This window comes from Sus scrofa, chromosome 17, assembly GCF_000003025.6.
Source record: "Sus scrofa isolate TJ Tabasco breed Duroc chromosome 17, Sscrofa11.1, whole genome shotgun sequence".
NCBI classification, from domain to species: domain Eukaryota; kingdom Metazoa; phylum Chordata; class Mammalia; order Artiodactyla; family Suidae; genus Sus; species Sus scrofa.
Genome location: NC_010459.5, coordinates 47842819 through 47860102, shown reverse-complemented (window position 1 = coordinate 47860102; position 17284 = coordinate 47842819). Strand labels below are relative to the sequence as shown.

The 17284-nt window shown below is 46.7% G+C and overlaps 1 protein-coding gene and 1 non-coding gene across 2 annotated transcripts; one reads left to right on the top strand and one right to left on the bottom strand.

Annotated features, from left to right (window-relative positions):
- LOC100738160 (eppin-like) lies at positions 590–16886 on the top strand. Its single transcript, XM_021077836.1, has 6 exons — positions 590–846; positions 2620–2751; positions 5360–5527; positions 13079–13210; positions 15702–15869; positions 16542–16886. The coding sequence occupies exons 1-6, from the start codon at positions 711–713 to the stop codon at positions 16562–16564; spliced, it is 759 nt and encodes a 252-aa protein (XP_020933495.1). The 5' UTR covers positions 590–710; the 3' UTR covers positions 16565–16886.
- Positions 9230–9301, bottom strand: TRNAE-UUC. The gene has a single exon. It is a non-coding gene; the product is annotated as a tRNA-Glu (tRNA).

The window sequence follows — 17284 nt, the reverse complement described above, 5'->3', positions numbered from 1 at the left end:
CAGACAGCAGGGAGTTTGTACCAGATGGGAGACACTCCCTTAAGCGCTGACATCCTCTCCTGCTCTCAGAACAATACAACCTTGACAAACACTATCTGAAACTCTGCCATCAGCCTGCTTCCTCCTCCCCACCCCACTCTGTGGCAACACCTTTACTCTTTGGTCTTAGTCAAAGAATATGTGTGACCCAAAGAGCAAGATGAGGATGGGTGCAAATATGGGAGAGGGAGAAAGAGAGAGACACAGAGACCATGAATAAGAGACACAGAGACCGTGAGAGACCCACAGAAACAGAGATACCAAGAGATCAATATACACACATTGATCAGAGACAATAATGGGTGTGCCAGTGAGTGTGCAGATAAAATAGAAAATGAATGGAGAATGAGGACATTCCAAACCCTCAAAGTTATCATGCTGAGGACCTCTGATGGTGGCATTCACTCCGAAAGTGGCCTGGAAATTGAAATACGCTTTGCCTACTTCCCCTGGTTGACCAGAAGTCCCACCTCAGCCAAGGGGGCTGAGGATCAAGAGCCATCCCATAAGAGACCCTTGCCCAGAGCTGTGGGCTGTAGATGCCAGCAAGTCACATGGATGATCTCAGGAACTTGGCGTTCTCATCAGAAAGGGGGTGGCTGGCTTGACGCCAGCTTGTATATCCAAGATACTGGCTGTTGAAGGACGAGGCTGGACAAAGGCAGCCAGACATGTTTGTGTTCTGGAGCCACCAGACAGGAGAGCTTTCCTTCAGGATGGAGTCTACTGGGCTTTTGAGCATCCTGGTGCTATCCATCCTTCTAGTGACTGTCCAGGGACCTGGTCTGACCGACAGGTCCTTTCCCAGTAAGTACTGGGGCCCCAGCCCTTGCCCTGGAGAGAAGGGATATTGCTGGGGGGGAAAAAGCACCTCCAACTGGAGGTGCTTCCCGCCACCTTACCCTGGCCCTGGGAGGGAGAGGAAGGAGATATTTGGGGTATTTCTTCCCATTTCCCCGTGGAAGAGCCCTTCTGTGAATGCAAGAATCTAGACTTGGGGCAATCCCTATTTGCAGCTCCTTTGAAGTGGAAGGTCTTTCTTGGCAGAGCGGGGTCAGGGGTGGGGGAAGTCACAGGATCTAGCATTTCTGGGAGGGGCTATGGGATTCTGGGAAGCCTAAGCGAACCTCCCCCTCTTCCCACAACAAAAATAGCCCCCTTTCTTGGGACCCCGTCTCTTTTACTCCTGGTTCTTTCAAATGTAGTCCTCTAAAGTATCCCTGTCTCCCCAGCGGTTCCTTGATTTTGGGCTAAAGACAGTATCTAGATGTTCTTTTGCACTTAAGACAATGATATTCTAAGACTGTAAGGTAATAATGATAATTGCTACCATTCACTGAACATTCAGAATGGTGGGATTTAAAGAGAGGGTGTTGGAGTCAGACTCAGTAGGCCCAAATTCTGGTTTCACCACTTAGTAGGCACATTACCTAAATTCCATGTGCCTCAGTTTCCTCATCTGAAAAATGGAGACGTTGAGAGAACTTATCTCATGGAGCAATTACGGAGATGAAATGAGACAACCTATGTAAAATGCTCAGAAGAATGCTTGTCTTATGGTCAACACTTAACAACTGTTAGTTAATATTACTGTGCGTCAGCGACTGTGATTGTATCTTTACACACTTTGTCTCATCACTCTTTTTTTTTTTTTTTTTTTTTTATTTTCCCACTGTACAGCAAGGGGGTCAGGTTATCCTTACATGTATACATTGCAATTACAGTTTTCCCCCCACCCTTTCTTCTGTTGCAACATGAGTATCTAGACATAGTTCTCAATGCTATTCAGCAGGATCTCCTTGTAAATCTATTCTAGGTTGTGTCTGATAAGCCCAAGTTCCCGATCCCTCCCACTCCCTCCCCCTCCCATCAGGCAACCACAGGTCTCTTCTCCAAGTCCATGATTTTCTTTTCTGAGGAGATGTTTGTCTCATCACTCTTGTAAGGCTAAAATGATTTTTACAAATGAAGAAACTATCGTTCAGAGAGGGTACGGGGTACACCAAGAATCAGAATTTAAAAACCCAACTGTCTGGGCTAAGCAATAGCAATCGCTGTGCAATAGCGCCCCCAGAGGAACTCCAAAGCACTGACTCCTCAACCAGTCCAAAATGGCCCAATTGGCTTAGACGGGTGGCTTTCAACGGACGGTTTTGCCTTCCAGGGGACATTTTCAATGCCCGAAATCCTTTTTAGTTGTGATAACTGGGGTGTGCTACTGGCATCGAGGGGGTAGAGGCCAGGGATGCTGTTAACCCCCTACTATGCACAGGACAGCCCTCCCTTCCCATCAAATGATTATCTGGCCTGAATGCCACTGGGGCCAAGGTTGAGAAATCCTTCCTTAGGAGGGATGGGGCTACAGGGTGGGACGAGGGGAAGGAGCTGAGAGGGAGGGGCGCTCAGGAGAGAGGGTGGTGTGGGCAGTGCTGGGAAATGCATGGAAGTCCCTGAGGAAAAGCACTCCTGAGGATGAGCAAAGTGAAAGCCGACTGCCCTGACTCCCCAGAACTGCCTCGGGTCTGGGGAAGAGTAGGTGCCACGACCTCCAAGACTCATGGTTACAAGTCCTTTCCCTAGAGAGATGCCCCAGAGTCCAAGAGAATTGTGAATTCAGGGAAAGGGACCAATGTTCGAAGGACAGAAAATGCCAGATCGGCGAGAAGTGTTGTGTCTTCAGCTGTGGACGGAAATGTTTAAAACTCCATCAAGGTAATATTGAGAGCCTCGGAATAACCAGCCTCCCCCCCTACCCCCCCGGCCATACCCTCACGTCTGCCCGTCTGGGCTGACATCGTCCCTGGTCCACGAAGGGTGGGTCTCTGAGCAAGATGGCTGGACTTGGGAAACCTGAAATTTTAGCTTCCTCACTGCATCCAATATGATACATGACCTTAAGTATTATCTTCATTCTGTGTGAGCCTCAGTTTCCTCAAACAAAAGATAGATGTAGGGGTAGGATTGAATCAGAGTGACTCTTGGTTCCTTTTCACACTTATGATTTTCTTTTTCTTTTTCCGATTTTTAAGGCCACACTTGCAGTGTATGGAAGTTCCAGGCGAGGGGTCGAATCAGAACTGCAACTGCCGGCCTACATGACAGTCACAGCAACGTGGGATCCGAGCCTCCTCTGCCACCTACACCACAGTTCACATGCCAGATTCTTAACCCACTGAGTGAGGCGAGGGATCATACCCGCATCCTTATGGTTACTAGTTGGGTTTGTAACCCGCTGAGCCGTAACAGGTTTCTTTCCCTTTCTTTCTTTCTTTCTTTCTTTCTTTCTTTCTTTCTTTCTTTCTTTCTTTCTTTCTTTCTTTCTTCTTTCCTTCTTTCTTTCTTTCTTTCTTTCTTTCTTTCTTTCTTTCTTTCTTTCTTTCTTTCTTTCTTTCTTTCTCTCTCTCTCTCTCTCTCTCTCTCTCTCTCTCTCTCTCTCTCCCCCTTCCTTCCTTCCTTCCTCCCTTCCTTCCTTCTTTCCTTCTTTCTTTCTTTCTCTTTCTTTCTTTCAACTCGTGATTTTCTGGTGGCTAATTTTGGCCCACCGCATACCAACATTTTTGCCACAAGTAATAATTAACAGACTTGTATTTCCTAGCTTTTTGTTCCAGAGTGACTGCCTCTCTGTCTACACCCATCCAGCTTAGCACCAGGCAAGTTCCCCTTACCACTCCAGATCGGAGGGGTTGTCTGTTGCTGATGCCATCATAACTCCGTGCCCATCTCTGTGGGCTCCAAAAAGACTATAAAAGATTCTTTTAAAAAAAAGAGTATGGTTGATTTATATTTGAACATATGTATGTATATATATGTATATATCCTTTTGCAGATTCTTTTCCATTATATGTCATTATAAGATGTTGAATATAGGGAGTTCCTGTCATGGCTCACTGGCAATAAAACTGACTAGTGTCCATGAAGATGGGGGTTCAGTCCCTGGCCTTGCTCAGTGGGTTGAGGATCTGGCGTTGCTGTGGCTGTGGTATAGGCCAGCAGCTGCAGCTCTGATTTGACCCCTAGCCTGGGAATTTCCATATGCTGTGGGGGCGGCCTTAAAAGGCAAAAAAAGGGGAAGAAAAAATATTGAATATAGTTCTAAATGTGCTACACAGTAGGTCCTTGTTGTTTATCTATTTTATATATAGTAATGTGTATCTGTTCATCAAAATTCCTAATTTATCCCTCCCCCACCTTCCCCTTTAGTGGCCATAAGTTTGTTTTCTCTGTCTCTGAGTCTATGAAGCCTACTAAATATTCTTTATTCGTTTACTCAACAAATATTTGTTGGTTGTCTCTGAAAACCACGGTAGAATTTGACCAGAGAGGTTGAGGAAGGTTTCTCTGAGAACACAGATCCTGGAGTTGAGTTCCGAAGGATGGGCAGCAAATTTGGGAGAAAAGTGGGGGGAAGGGCTTTCTGGGCACAGAGAACAGCATGCATAAAGGCTCAAGGCTGGGGCTTAGGGAGGCCAGAGAGGAAGCGTGAGGATGAGCATGGCGCAAGGAAAAAAGACCCTTGGTAGAGTCCCATTCCAAGGCACTGAGGGTTGACTTCAACGGATGACCTGGTGGGGAAGGGGGACTCAACCCATAACAGGACCGAAGCCAACTGCAGGAAAAAGGGGGGCATGAGCGTCAGAAAAATTATCCCTGCCTTCCGCGCAGGGACCTTCCCTTTACTCTGATCCCACCCTCTCTTCTTGGAATGGTTTGGTGGGTAAGATAAGAGACTTATAATTTGTCACTTTCCAGCCCCCACCCCCTGGCCGGGTCTTTTATCCATAAGGATGTGTTTATTGGGCAGCTACTCTCCGGTAGTCACCGCTCCTAGAAGCTGTACCTTCAGATACAATCAAGGAGCTCACAACTTAGACGGCCGTGAATGAGGATGGTCTTACCGGCACCTTGTGGGACAGACAAGGTGGGATTTTGCTTTCCCATTTTACAGAAGGGGAAGTCAAGGACCAGAGAGGTAACGTGGGAGGTCAACGTGCACATACTGAATTAGGAGCAGAGCCGTGAAACCAAAGGCTCCTCCTCACTCTCAGGGGAGACGTTGAGTCCAGTGACCAGAAGGGCAGGGGGAGACTGATGTTCCCTGGGGACGCAGACACCTGACCAGCTCCACTCTGGGGTGTCCCTGCAAGTGTGTAGATACATCAGTGGAGCTGGGATCCCGAGGTGTGAAAAGATGAAAGGATCCTGTTCAATTTCATCTGTCATGGTTGCCGGGGGACAATAACTGCTGCTTTTTTTTTTTTTTCTTTTCTTTTTCTTTTTGATATGGGCACTCTAAATTCTCAGCTTTGGGGTCCCCCTGCAGACATATGCAGCATGCCCAAAGAACCTGGCCCCTGCCTTGCCTTTTTCCATCGTTGGTGGTATGATAAGACAAATAATACCTGCTCCATCTTCATCTATGGTGGCTGCAAAGGGAACCATAACAACTTCCAATCCCAAGACATGTGCCAGAGGTTCTGCCGCAAAAAAGGTGAGTCCCAGGGGCCCCAGTCTCCTGTCCTCGCCAGGGTTGTGCTGCGGGGGGTGGTCTTGGTGTCCCTTGGTCCCTTCTGGGATGGTTACATCCTTGAGGGAACCAACTCCCATCAGGAGGGAAGAAGGTGTCTTGCAGAGGGTTGGACAGTGGCTTTCTGGGAACTGAGGTTGGGAAGGGACGCAGTTGTGAATCAAAGCTGGTGAGTATGACAAGTGGAGGGAGGATGCAGACATGATGAAATCCCAGAGACCAGCTTCAGGGAAGTCACAGGATATCCAGCCTGGTGTTGGACAGGCTGACCAACCACCCTTCCAGGCCATTAATTTCCTCTTGCAACTCTTCTCCAAGCAATCCACTCCCGTCCACATCCCATTTTTCTTTAAGGAGATCTGGAGCTCCCCAGAGCAGACTCACTTCCTTTTAATCCCCCGTGGAAAGATGTACAAACATAACTTCCAGACTGGTTCTGAAGATGAGCTGAGCCCAAGAAGCTCAGCTGGTCCTGTTCTTCATTCTCAACAGGCTCTAACTCCTGAATGCATAAGAATACACTGGAACAACCACCAGGATCTGGCTCATGATCCAAAACTCTGTCCATGGGCCTGACAGATGCTCCAGGCTGGCTTCCTCCGGTCCACTCCCAGCATCCCAAGATCTCAACTCTTCCCTAAACTGAATCCCAGGATCTGAATCTTCACTTCCTCCATCTCAGCCTCTTTTTAGACAGAATATCCTGTATATCCTGGTTTGATCCCATCTTCATGCCTCTTTTCTTTATGCCTAACTTCTAGAATCCCTTGTTTAATACCTGCATAGCTCCCTCTTTTTCCCCAATAAAGTGCTCTGTTTAGTTTTGCGCTTCTGAGGCTGAATAATCCACACCTGTTGGTACATTACACTTGGCAGAGAGTAAAGAGTCATTGAGGTTTCTGGTGACACCACTAAAGGGAATGAAGACAATCAGAACCTTGAGAGTTGAGAGTTCCAAGGATGTCATTATCCTCCTTTGTTTCTTCAAAACATCGTAAGAGCCTTTAAAGAAAAGGGTTCATGGAGTCCCATCGTGGCGCAGTTGTTAACGAATCCGACTAGGAACCATGAGGTTGCGGGTTCGATCCCTGCCCTTGCTCAGTGGGTTAAGGATCCAGCGTTGCCATGAGCTGTGGTGTAGGTTGCAGAGGCGGCTTGGATCCTGCGTTGCTATGGCTGTGGTGTAGGCCTATAGCTACAGCTCGGATTGGATCCCTAGCCTGGGAACCTCCATATGCCGCGAGAGCGGCCCAAGAAAAGGCAAAAAGACAAAAAAAAAAAAAAAAAAAAAAAAAAAAAAAGAAAAAGAAAAGAAAAGGGTTCATGGGCATTGCTTTAGTTTGGATCCCCTAGAAACCAATACCAGGAGAAGGGCATGGGCGAGAGTAGTTTCTTTGGGAATTTTTTCAAGAAACACAAGTTGGGAAGTGGGGAAAGTCTTACAAGGAAGAGAGGAGTTGATTATGAATTGGTTACCACCATGGGAAACTGCAACTGCAACTTAATCCCACTGGGGACCTTTTTTTTTTTTTTTTTTTTGTCTTGTCTTTTTTTTTTCAGGGCCGCACCCCTGGCATATAGAAGTTCCCAGGCTAGAGGTCCAATTGGAGCGGTAGTCTCTGGCCTATGCCAGAGCCAGAGCAACTTGGAATCTGAGCCGTGTCTGCGCCCTATGCCACCCCTAACAGCAATGCCAGATCCTTAACCTGCGGGGAGCCGAGAAGATACAAGGAGCCGAGGAAGGTAGCTTGCCTGAACGGTGCAATTCTGAGGGTAGGCTCCTAATCAGAAAAAGGGGCCTGCCTGAACGGTGCAGTTCCGAGGGCAACTTCCTAAACAAGGGGCTGCCTGCCTGCCTGCACGGCACAATTCTGAGGACAGGCCCCAGAAGACAATAAGGCTCGCCCGCTGACATGGGTGGAAAACTAAATTTCCCAGGAAATAATTTCCATTTTGTGTTGCTGAGTGGGGATTGTTCCATGGATGACTTAGTCTTTTCTGTTATTCACTTGCTATTCAGTTTTCCTCAGTCTTTCCTGATTATTTACTTATTATTATTTTCCATCCTTATTTTCCTGTGGTGATTTGTGACTTAACAAAATTACAACAATAGTATAATAAGAATTTCATCCTGAAGGACTTTTCCCTATTCATATCCAACTTAATTAAAACATAGTGTTTATCTACTAACTAGTTACAGTAAACTTTAGAGTTAGGATTTTAATGAGGTTCATAGAAGTTAGGCATATGTTATTCTTGATCAAAAGAAACCCAGTTGTGAGTTTTGTCCTTGATTTTAGAAGCTTCTAAGCGGCAGCTGATTAAGTTGATTTATGTTTTCTCATACTGTCTTCCTGCCATAACGCTTAAAGATATACATTAGTCTAAAAACAAGATTCGTAAATGCCAGATTTTTGTGTCTGTAACCTCTTCAGCTTGTGGAATTGGCTGGTCATGAGATGGTTTGTGCTGAGTCTCCTCTTTCCCACATCGTATGCTGCACCTGTTTGTCCTTGAATTGTACTCATTAAATTTAGTTAAGTTGAAGATTTTAGAATGTGATGTATTGCTACTGTACCATGTGATCAAAAAACAAAGCCTAATAGTTGACCAATGTACTTTTAACACTATGATGTAATCTGTAGTAAAAAGCTGTCTATGTAATCAACCACTTATGCCAATAAAATTTGAGCAGTCCAGTGCCCTCAAGGAAGGGACAAAGAGGCTGTCTCCATTGCAAAAGCTGATGTCCGTCCCTCTCCTTTGGGAAAAGTATACACTCCCTGGCCACCGGCATTGACCCACTGAGCAAGGCCAGGAATCGAACCTGTGTCCTTGTGGATGTTTGTCGAGTTCGTTAACCACTGAACCACAACAGGAACTCCAGCTGCTGGGGATCTTCTAAAGAACCACTAAGTACACGCCTCCAAATTGTCTTCATCCAGTGATGGGTAAGCTGAGGTGCTTATTTTTCAATTCCCATCCCTTACTGGAGGCATGGGGTTGTCAGATCCCTCCCTCTTCCAGACTGTTCTGTATGCAAGCTGAGCAAGCTCCCTGGGAGCCAGAGGAAAGCTGAGAGCAGAGAAATAGAGACTCTGACCCTTGCTATGGGAAGCTATCAGCGTGCACTGGATATTATTCAACCCTAAAGAAGAATGAAGCACTAATACACGCTACACTGTGGATGAACCTCAAAAACATTCTGCTAGGAGAGAGAAAACCACTGGAAAGGTCACATACTGTAGGATTCCATTTACATGAAATATCCAGAAGAGGTAAATCCTGCATTCCTGTCATGGTGCAGTGGAAATGAATCTGACTAGGAACCATGAGGTTGAGGGTTCGATCCCTGGCCCCGCTCAGTGGGTTAAGGATCCGGCATTGCCATGAGCTGTGGTGTAGCTCAGATCTGACATTGCCGTGGCTGTGGTGTAGGCCGGCAGCTACAGCTCCAATTGGACTCCTAGCCTGGGAACCTCCATATGCCGTGGGTGAGGCCCTAAAAAGACAAAAGACCAAAAAAAAAAAAAAAAAAAGGTAGAACAGTGGTGGCCAGGGGCGGGGCTAAAGTGACTGATAATGGAATGGGGTTTTCTTTTTCTTTTCTCTCTCTCTCTCTTTTTTTTTTGCCACAGCATGAAGTGGCTTGAGGTGGGATCTCAGGTCCCAGACCAGGGATTGAACCTGGGCTGCAGCAGCGAAAGTGCTGAGTCCTAACCATTAGACCACCCAGGAACTCCTGGTATGGGGTTTCCCTTTTTTTTTTTTTTTTTTTTTTTGTCTTTTTGTCTTTTCTAGGGCTTCTTCCAGCAGCATATAGAGGTTCCCAGGCTAGGGGTCCAATCGGAGCTGTAGCCACCGGCCTATACCAGAGCCACAGCAACTCAGGATCCGAGCCGTGTCTGCGACCTACACCACAAGCTCACAGCAACGCCAGATCCTTAACTGACTGAGGGAGGCCAGGGGTCGAACCCGCAACTTCATGGCTCCTAGTCGGATTCGTTAACCACTGAGCCACGATGGGAACTCCTAGGGTTTCCTTTTGGGGTGATGAAAATGTTTTGGAACTAATAAAGGTGGTGGTTGCACAATTTTATGAAGAGACTAAAAAACCACTGAACTTTTACCTTAAAATTGTTAATTTTGGAGTTCCCATTGTGGCTCAGGAGGTTAAGAACCCAACTAATGTCCATGAAGATGCAAGTTAAGGTCCCTGGCCTCTCTCAGTGGGTTAAAGGGTATGACGTTGCCATGAGCTGTGGTGCAGGCCTGGGAACCTCCATATGCCGCAGGTGGAGCCCTAAAAAGACAAAAATAAATAAATAAATAAATAAAATAGTTTGTTGACATTTATTATTTCCCTCCTGCATCACCTATTCCAAATTTCAGCTGACGGTGGACACTCTCCATCAACTGTAACATTCTGTCTTGATTGCAAAGCACCACAATCTTAAACTGAAGATTTAGTTCAACCTCAGATGAACCCATCTTCTTCCCCATGTGCTTCTCATGGCAATATCCTTACGCTTTGACAAAGCTTAAAGAAAAGGGGTCGCCCAAAGAGAAGGAAGAGAGAGACAGAGGGAGATGAAGGGCAAGGGGAAAGAGACCAGACAGAGGGAGACCCGCAGAAAAGAGACGGACGGGCAGAGTAAAAGAAAGGTGCAGAGAGAAGAAAAAAACAGTGTGAGAAAAATAAACAGACAGAGAAATAAGTACATCAAGAGAAGAGTAAAATTATGGAGTTCCCGTGGTGGCACAGTGGAAATGAACCCAACTAGGAACCATGAGGTTGTGGGTTCGATCCCTGGCCTCCCTCAGTGGGTTAAGGATCTGATGTTGCTGTGAGCTGTGGTGTAGGTCACAGATTTGGCTCAGATTTGGCGTTGCTGTGGCTGTGGCATTGGCCGGCACCTACAGCTCCAATTCAACCCCTAGCCTGGGAACCTCCATATACCGCAAGTGCAGCCCTAAAAACCAAAAAAGAGAGAGAGAGAGAGAAGAGTAAAATTAGACAAAGGATCCTCTTGGCCTTTAACTTCTCCCCCCTGCTCCGGAAAACAGAAGACCCTGGAATTGAATGTGCCCTTCTGCTAAGAGGATCTAGAAGCCCCTGCCAACCTTTGCCCTTCTTCCTGGTTGACCAGAAAGCCGGAGCGCCTCAGTGAACTGAGGGTGGGAAGCTGCCTATCAAGAGCCCCTCCTCCCTAGGTTTGGTGCCCAAGGTGTCAGCTTGTCCCACTGATGGCTTCTGGGACTTGGTGTTCCCCAGCAGAGGGGTGTGGCTGGCTTGTCTCCAGTGATGTGTGGTTCCTGGAGTGTCAGGCTAGGCCAGGGCAGCCAAAGTTCAGAAGCAGGAGCTTCTGAGCAGGAGTTCCTAGTTTTAGTGTCACCAGCCAGGCCAGTCCCTCCTGAAATGGGGTTCTCGGGACTTCTGCTCATCCTGGTACCACTCATCGTCCTGGGGGGTGTTCAAGAACCTGGGCTGGTGGAGGCGTTCATTGTTAGTAAGTATGGGGAACTCAGTCCTGTCAGTGGAGAAACGGGGCTTAGCTGGGAGGATAATAATAATAATAATAATAATAATAATAATAATAATAATAAATAATAATAATAATAATTTCCCCCACCTCAGTCTGAGATCCTAGAGATGGTTGGAGTGATGTTCTCAGCCCCTTTCCTTCTGATAAGATACCCTGGGTGAATGCAGGATCCTGAGTCTGTGGCAACGGACTCCTCACCATCATTAGGACAGGAGGTCTTCCTAAGAGGGCTTGGTCCTGGAGCTCCTGAAACAGACTAAGGGAACTGGGAAACTTACGGGCTTTTCCCATAGAGAGGCCACTCCCCTGGCACCACCTTCATCAGCTTCCAAATCTTCCCAGTGTGGCCCTTCCCATTGCAGCCCTCCAAAGTCACTCCACACCCTCACCCATACCTATAACCTACACCTACAGGGTCTCCTTGCCTTTAGGGTAAAGGATGGTCTTTTTTTTTTTTTTTTTTTTTTTTGGCTTTTTAGGGTCACACATATGGGAGTTCCCAGGCCAGGGGTCAAATCAGGGTTGCAGCTGCCATCCTATGCAGCAGCCACAGCAATGCCAGATCCTTAACCCACTGATCCAGGCCAGGGATTGAACCCACATCCTCATGGATACTAGTCTGATTCCTTTCCCCTGCACCACAACTGGCACTCCCAAAAGAATGGTCTTTATTTTTTGTCTTTTTGCTATTTTTTTGGGGCCACTCCCGTGGCATATGGAGGTTCCCAGGCTAGGGGTCTAATCTGAGCTGCAGCCACCGGCCTACGCCAGAGCCACAGCAACGTGGGATCTGAGCTGTGTCTGCGACCTACACCACAGCTCACGGCAACGCCGGATCGTTAACCCACTGAGCAAGGGCAGGGACCGAACCCGCAACCTCATGGTTCCTAGTCGGATTCGTTAACCACTGCGCCACGACGGGAACTCCCCCAAAAGAATGGTCTTTAAACTTCCCCTGGAGTGTTGACACTTGAAGGCCCCCATTACTAGCAGCTAAGTTGAGCACTCAGGCAGGACGGAACGTCGTAGGTTCAAATCCTGCTCCACTGCCTCGTAGCCATGGGCACTTGGCAAATTCACATAATCTCCCTGTGCTTCAGATGCCTCTGTTTATGCAGTGTGAGTATCGATTGGACTGACCCAGAGAGTTGTAATGAGGACTAAGGACAAAAGGACATTTGCATAGTAAGCACTTCATCAATATTAATTATTATAATTCTTATGTCCCAGGATCTTGACAATGGCTTTTTAAGCTTTGTCACATGAATCCTCAAGACAACCCTATAGGCAGATGAGGGAGTCAAGGTTCAGAGGTGGTACCTGCCATACCAAGGACTGCACAGAATTCAAAACCCCAGTCATCTGGAGTTCGCATCGTGTACCAGCTGTAACGAACCCAACTGGTATCCACGAGGATGAGGGTTTGATCCCTGGCCTCGCTCAGTGGGTTAAGATCTGGCGTTGCTGTGAGCTGTGGCATAGGTCACAGACATGGCTAAAATCTGGCATGGCTATAGGCTGGCAGCTGCAGCTCTGATTCAACCCCTAGCCTGGAAACTTCCATATGGCACATTCATGGCCCTAAAGAGATGCCCCCCCCCAAAAAAAAACTGCTTAAAAAAAAAAACAACCCAGCCATCTGACTCTGGATCCGAAAACTATAGCATCCTTGCCCCTACCCAGGGAACATCCAAATACAGGAAGGTGGAGTGATTAGAGTGGTTCTGGGGAGAGCATTTTCTCGCTGGAAACTTATGGGTGGTGGGTCTTGGGATCTGATGGTGCGTTGTCATGGGGGTGGGGATGGAGGCCCCATTGTGAAAATTCAGAGCCCCCTGAAGGTCACTACCTTCTGGGGACAGTGAAGTGAAAATAAACTTCCCTACTTCTGCAGCGGTGCCTTGGGCCTGGGGAGGGAGGGTTCCAGTCCCTTCAAGGCTCCAGAGAAGTATATGTTTTCTTCCCTCAGAAAAGTGTCCCTCAAACAGAGCAAGATGCGAAATGAAAGAAAGAGACCAATGTACGAAGCACAGACAGTGCCCAAATAAGATGAATTGTTGCAAGTTTGCCTGTGGAAAGAAATGCTTAAACATCAAACAAGGTAACTCAAATCCCCTGAATTATCTTATGCCCACATCTCTCCCTCCACTTTCTGCCACCTGCATGGCAGAGTCTGACCAAGAGCCTGGGTGTATCTTCTACTCGACACACCTCCTATGGGTGCTAGGCTGGGGAGGGTGTCGGGAGACATGTTTATTTCATTTCTGCCTCTGGGTATGGGATGCACATAACACAGTTTTTCCTTTAAGGGCCTTAATTCCTGTCACATGTAAGAAAGACATGGGTATTAGACCATATGGCTACCCTTCTGTGATCCTTTGATATGCCAAGTAACCACTGAAGTCTCATAGAATGCCAGCATGGTGTCAGGTGATATGATAGCTATAGAAGACAGGTATATCAATGGAATACTACTCAGCCATAAAAAAGAATGAAATAAAGCCATTTGCAGCAACACAGATGCAACTAGAGATTAACATATTAAGTGAAGTAAGTCAGAAAGAGAAATATAAATACCATGTGATATCACTTATATGGGGAATCCAAAATATGGCACAAGTGAACCTATCTACAAAACAGAAACAGACTCACAGACATAGAAAGCAGACTTGTGATTGCCAAGGGAGAAGGGGAGGGAGTGGGATGGACGGGGAGTTTGGGGTTGGTAGCTGCAAACTATTACATTTAGAATGGATAAGCAATGAGGTCCTGCTGTACAGCACAGGGAACTATATCCAATCTCTTGGGATAGACCATGATGGGAGATAATATAGGAAAAAGAATGCATGTGTGTGTGTACGTGTGTGTGTGTATCTGAATCATTTTGCTGTACAGCCAAAATTGGCACAACATTGTAAATTTGCTATACTTTAATTTTTTAAATGTAAAAAAGAAAAGAAAAGGGTAATTTCCATTGTGGCTCAGTGAGTTAAAGACCCCATGTAGTCTCTGTGAGGACACAGGTTTGATTCCTGGCTTTGCTCAGTGGGTTAAATATCCAGTGTTGCTGCAAGCTGTGGGGCAAGTCCACATATGGCTCAGATTGGCTGTTGCTGTTGCTGTGGCATAGGCTTCAGCTGCAGTTCTGATTCAGCTCCTAGCCTGGGAACTTCATCTGCCATAGGTGCAGCTATAAAAAATAAAGAAAAAAGAAAGGGAATATGTATATATCTATATATCTATATCTATGTCTATGACTGGGTCACTTTGCTGTACAGCAGAAATTGGCACAACATGGTAAATCAAATATACTTTAATTTAAAAAATTTAAAAAAAAGGCTGGTATATAGTTTGTATTTTCTGGCTTTTTTTTAGGTTTCTCTGTCTATAGAACTCCCAGACATTTCCCTAGCCACCTTTGATTGCCTACATTCTTTCTTCTCTGCCCACATTATCATTATTATTATTTTTTAGGAGCTCCTCTGCCCATATTATTGAACTCTAAAGAGGAGCATCAGGAACTATTCATTCAGGAGTTCCCGTCATGGAGCAGTGGTTAAGGAATCCGACTAGGAACCATGAGGTTGCGGGTTCGATCCTTGGCCTCCCTCAGTGGGTTAAGGATCCGGCATTGCTGTGAGCTGTGGTGTAGTCACAGACATGGCTCAGATCTGGTGTGGCTGTGGCGGTGGTGTAGGCCAGCAGCTGTAGCTTTGATTGGACCCCTAGCCTGGGAATCTCCATATGCCATGGATGCAGCCCCTAAAAAGCCAAAAAAAAAAAAGACTATTCATTCATTCATTCAACAAACATTTACTGGTGCCCCTGACACTCATGGTGGGCTCTACTTGCTTAGTATAGCTGGGGAGGACATGATTTAAGATCTGAAAGGTGGATAGGACAAAATTGGAGGAAAGTGCTTTCAAGGCACAGGTAACAGCATGTGCAAAGGTCCTGGGGGAGAAGACAACCATGCTTAGGCTAGAAAGGCCAGAGAAGAGAGATGAGCGTGAGCGTGGTAAGAGATGAGAAAAATGAAGCTAGAGTAGGTGGAGAAGGTTTTCCCACAAGGCAGGGCCTTGCCAGCCAGAGGAAAAGGTCTGGTCTTGATCTTAAGAGCAGCAGATTATCTACATTCAAATCCCTTACCATCCTTGTGTGTGACCTTGGGGAAATTACTCAGCCTCTCTGAGCCTCAGTTAACTCATGTGCAAAATGAGGACAATAAGAGGACCTAGCTCGTGAAATTATGTGTTAATACATGTCAAGAGCTAAGAACAGTGCCTGTCCTTTTAATCGATGTGGCATTGTTTTGTGCTTCAAACTATGAGCTTCTAGAGAACTTTATATGCAAGAGTTCTATTTATGCACAAGAGTAGCTCAATAAATTCTTTAACTTCAGGATATATTTGGGGTTTTTTTATTGCAAATACTCCTACAACCACTCAGTGCCAACTTATCTGTTAGGATTTCTACATCATGCTCTGAAAATATCACGTCCTTAGCACATTCCTTCATGCCTTTGCACAGGCCTGGAATGTTCTTGAGGGAGGCCGGCATCTAGACAGCTCTGCCCTTTAATCTCCCTGCAGACGTGTGCAGTTTGCCAAAGAAGACTGGCCCCTGCCTGGCCTACCTTCCACGCTGGTGGTATGATAAGGAAAAGAAGGTTTGCTCCAGATTTATCTATGGTGGTTGCCAGGGGAACAATAACAACTTCCAGTCTGAAAATGTCTGCAAGGATATCTGCTCCCAAAAAAGTAAGTTCCAGGGACCCCAGTCTCCCCTGCTCATCTGGACCACCCTGGGTATTGATGGACAGGTCCATTCCAGAAGCTTGGCAGGCTTGGGGCTGACGGAACCAGTCCAATTAGGAGGTACGCATGCACCTCACGGAGGAGTAAGTAGAGGACGTTTTGGGGAGGCGGGGGAGGGGAGCAGTGGTCAAAGGGATGTTGGAGACCATGACTGGGGGTGCAGAGAAAGTAAGCAGAAGTGATGGGGTATCTGAGACCAAGTCAGAAGAAGACGAAGTGAGCCAGCCCAGCCCTGGGCATCAGGCACCAGCCACTCTCGCCCCAGGCCTCACCTTCTCATCAAACCTCATCAGCAAGTTTTTTTTTTCAAGGGTGATTATAGCCAGGATGACCACATGCTTTATGATCAAACCAAGACACTTTTAAAGTGAAAGGCAGTGCCATTCATTAGTGCCCTTGGACAACTGGCGCAAACTGGGACTCTACTGGAAGACCCAGAATACGTGATCCCTCTATGAGCCCCCAAAGTCACTCTACTTCTGTTTTCTCTCTGTGTGAAAAGATGTAAAAATGGTCCCATCTCCTTTTTAGCATTCACTGCGAGATATGGTCCCTACAGTGAGCAGGGCTCCAGCATCTCACCCGGATATGATTTTCTGTCCCGCTCTCTTGCAGAGACATCTAGCTGGCTGGGATGAGGAGAGATGGCACGACCTCCAGGATTTGGCTCATAATCCAGGGATCTCTCCAGATGTGCCTGACTGATGCTCTAGCCTGGCTTCCGCTGGCCAAACCTCAGCTGCCCAGACCCTGGATGTTCCCACCAAGGACCTCCCCCCTCCCCTGCCACAATTTCCTGACAACTGCCTTTTCTCCAGCTCAGCTTCTCTTCAAACACAGTGCCCTTTGCCCTTGGGCTCCTTCTCTGTATGTGACCCTATCCTTTCAACTTTCAGGGCCCCTGTTTATCCTTCGGAAGCTTCCAGTTTCTCCTAATAAAGTGTTCCGAGAGGTCTGAGATCTCAGAGTCTGAATGATGCACATCTGTGCCCTCTGTGCCAAGAACAAGAAGTCATTGGGTCTCCCGGCGACGCTAAAAGAGGGAGAGAGGACTTCAAAAATCTCACAAACTGAAAACGCTGGTGACACCGTTGTCCTAAGATGCTTAAGAGTGGAACTGGAGCAGATGCAGGTTTTGTATGGGTTAAAGCTTATAGAGTTAGCAGGTTCCTTTAAAAAATGAATACAGCTCCAAAATACACAACAACTCATGAAACTCAATATCAAAAAACAAACAATCCCATCAAATAATGGGCAGAAGATCTAAATAGACGCGTCTTCAAAGACGACAGACAGATAGCCAAAAAGCACATGAAAATATGCTCAACATCACTAATTATTAGAGAAATGCAAATCAA

Excerpts from the sequence above, each read along its gene's own strand:
- LOC100738160 (XM_021077836.1), top strand. The coding sequence starts at position 711 with ATGTTTGTGTTCTGGAGCCACCAGACAGGAGAGCTTTCCTTCAGGATG. Across the intron at positions 2,752-5,359 it reads ATGTTTAAAACTCCATCAAG|ACATATGCAGCATGCCCAAA; the intron begins GTAATATTGAGA and ends GTCCCCCTGCAG. Across the intron at positions 15,870-16,541 it reads GGATATCTGCTCCCAAAAAA|AGACATCTAGCTGGCTGGGA; the intron begins GTAAGTTCCAGG and ends GCTCTCTTGCAG.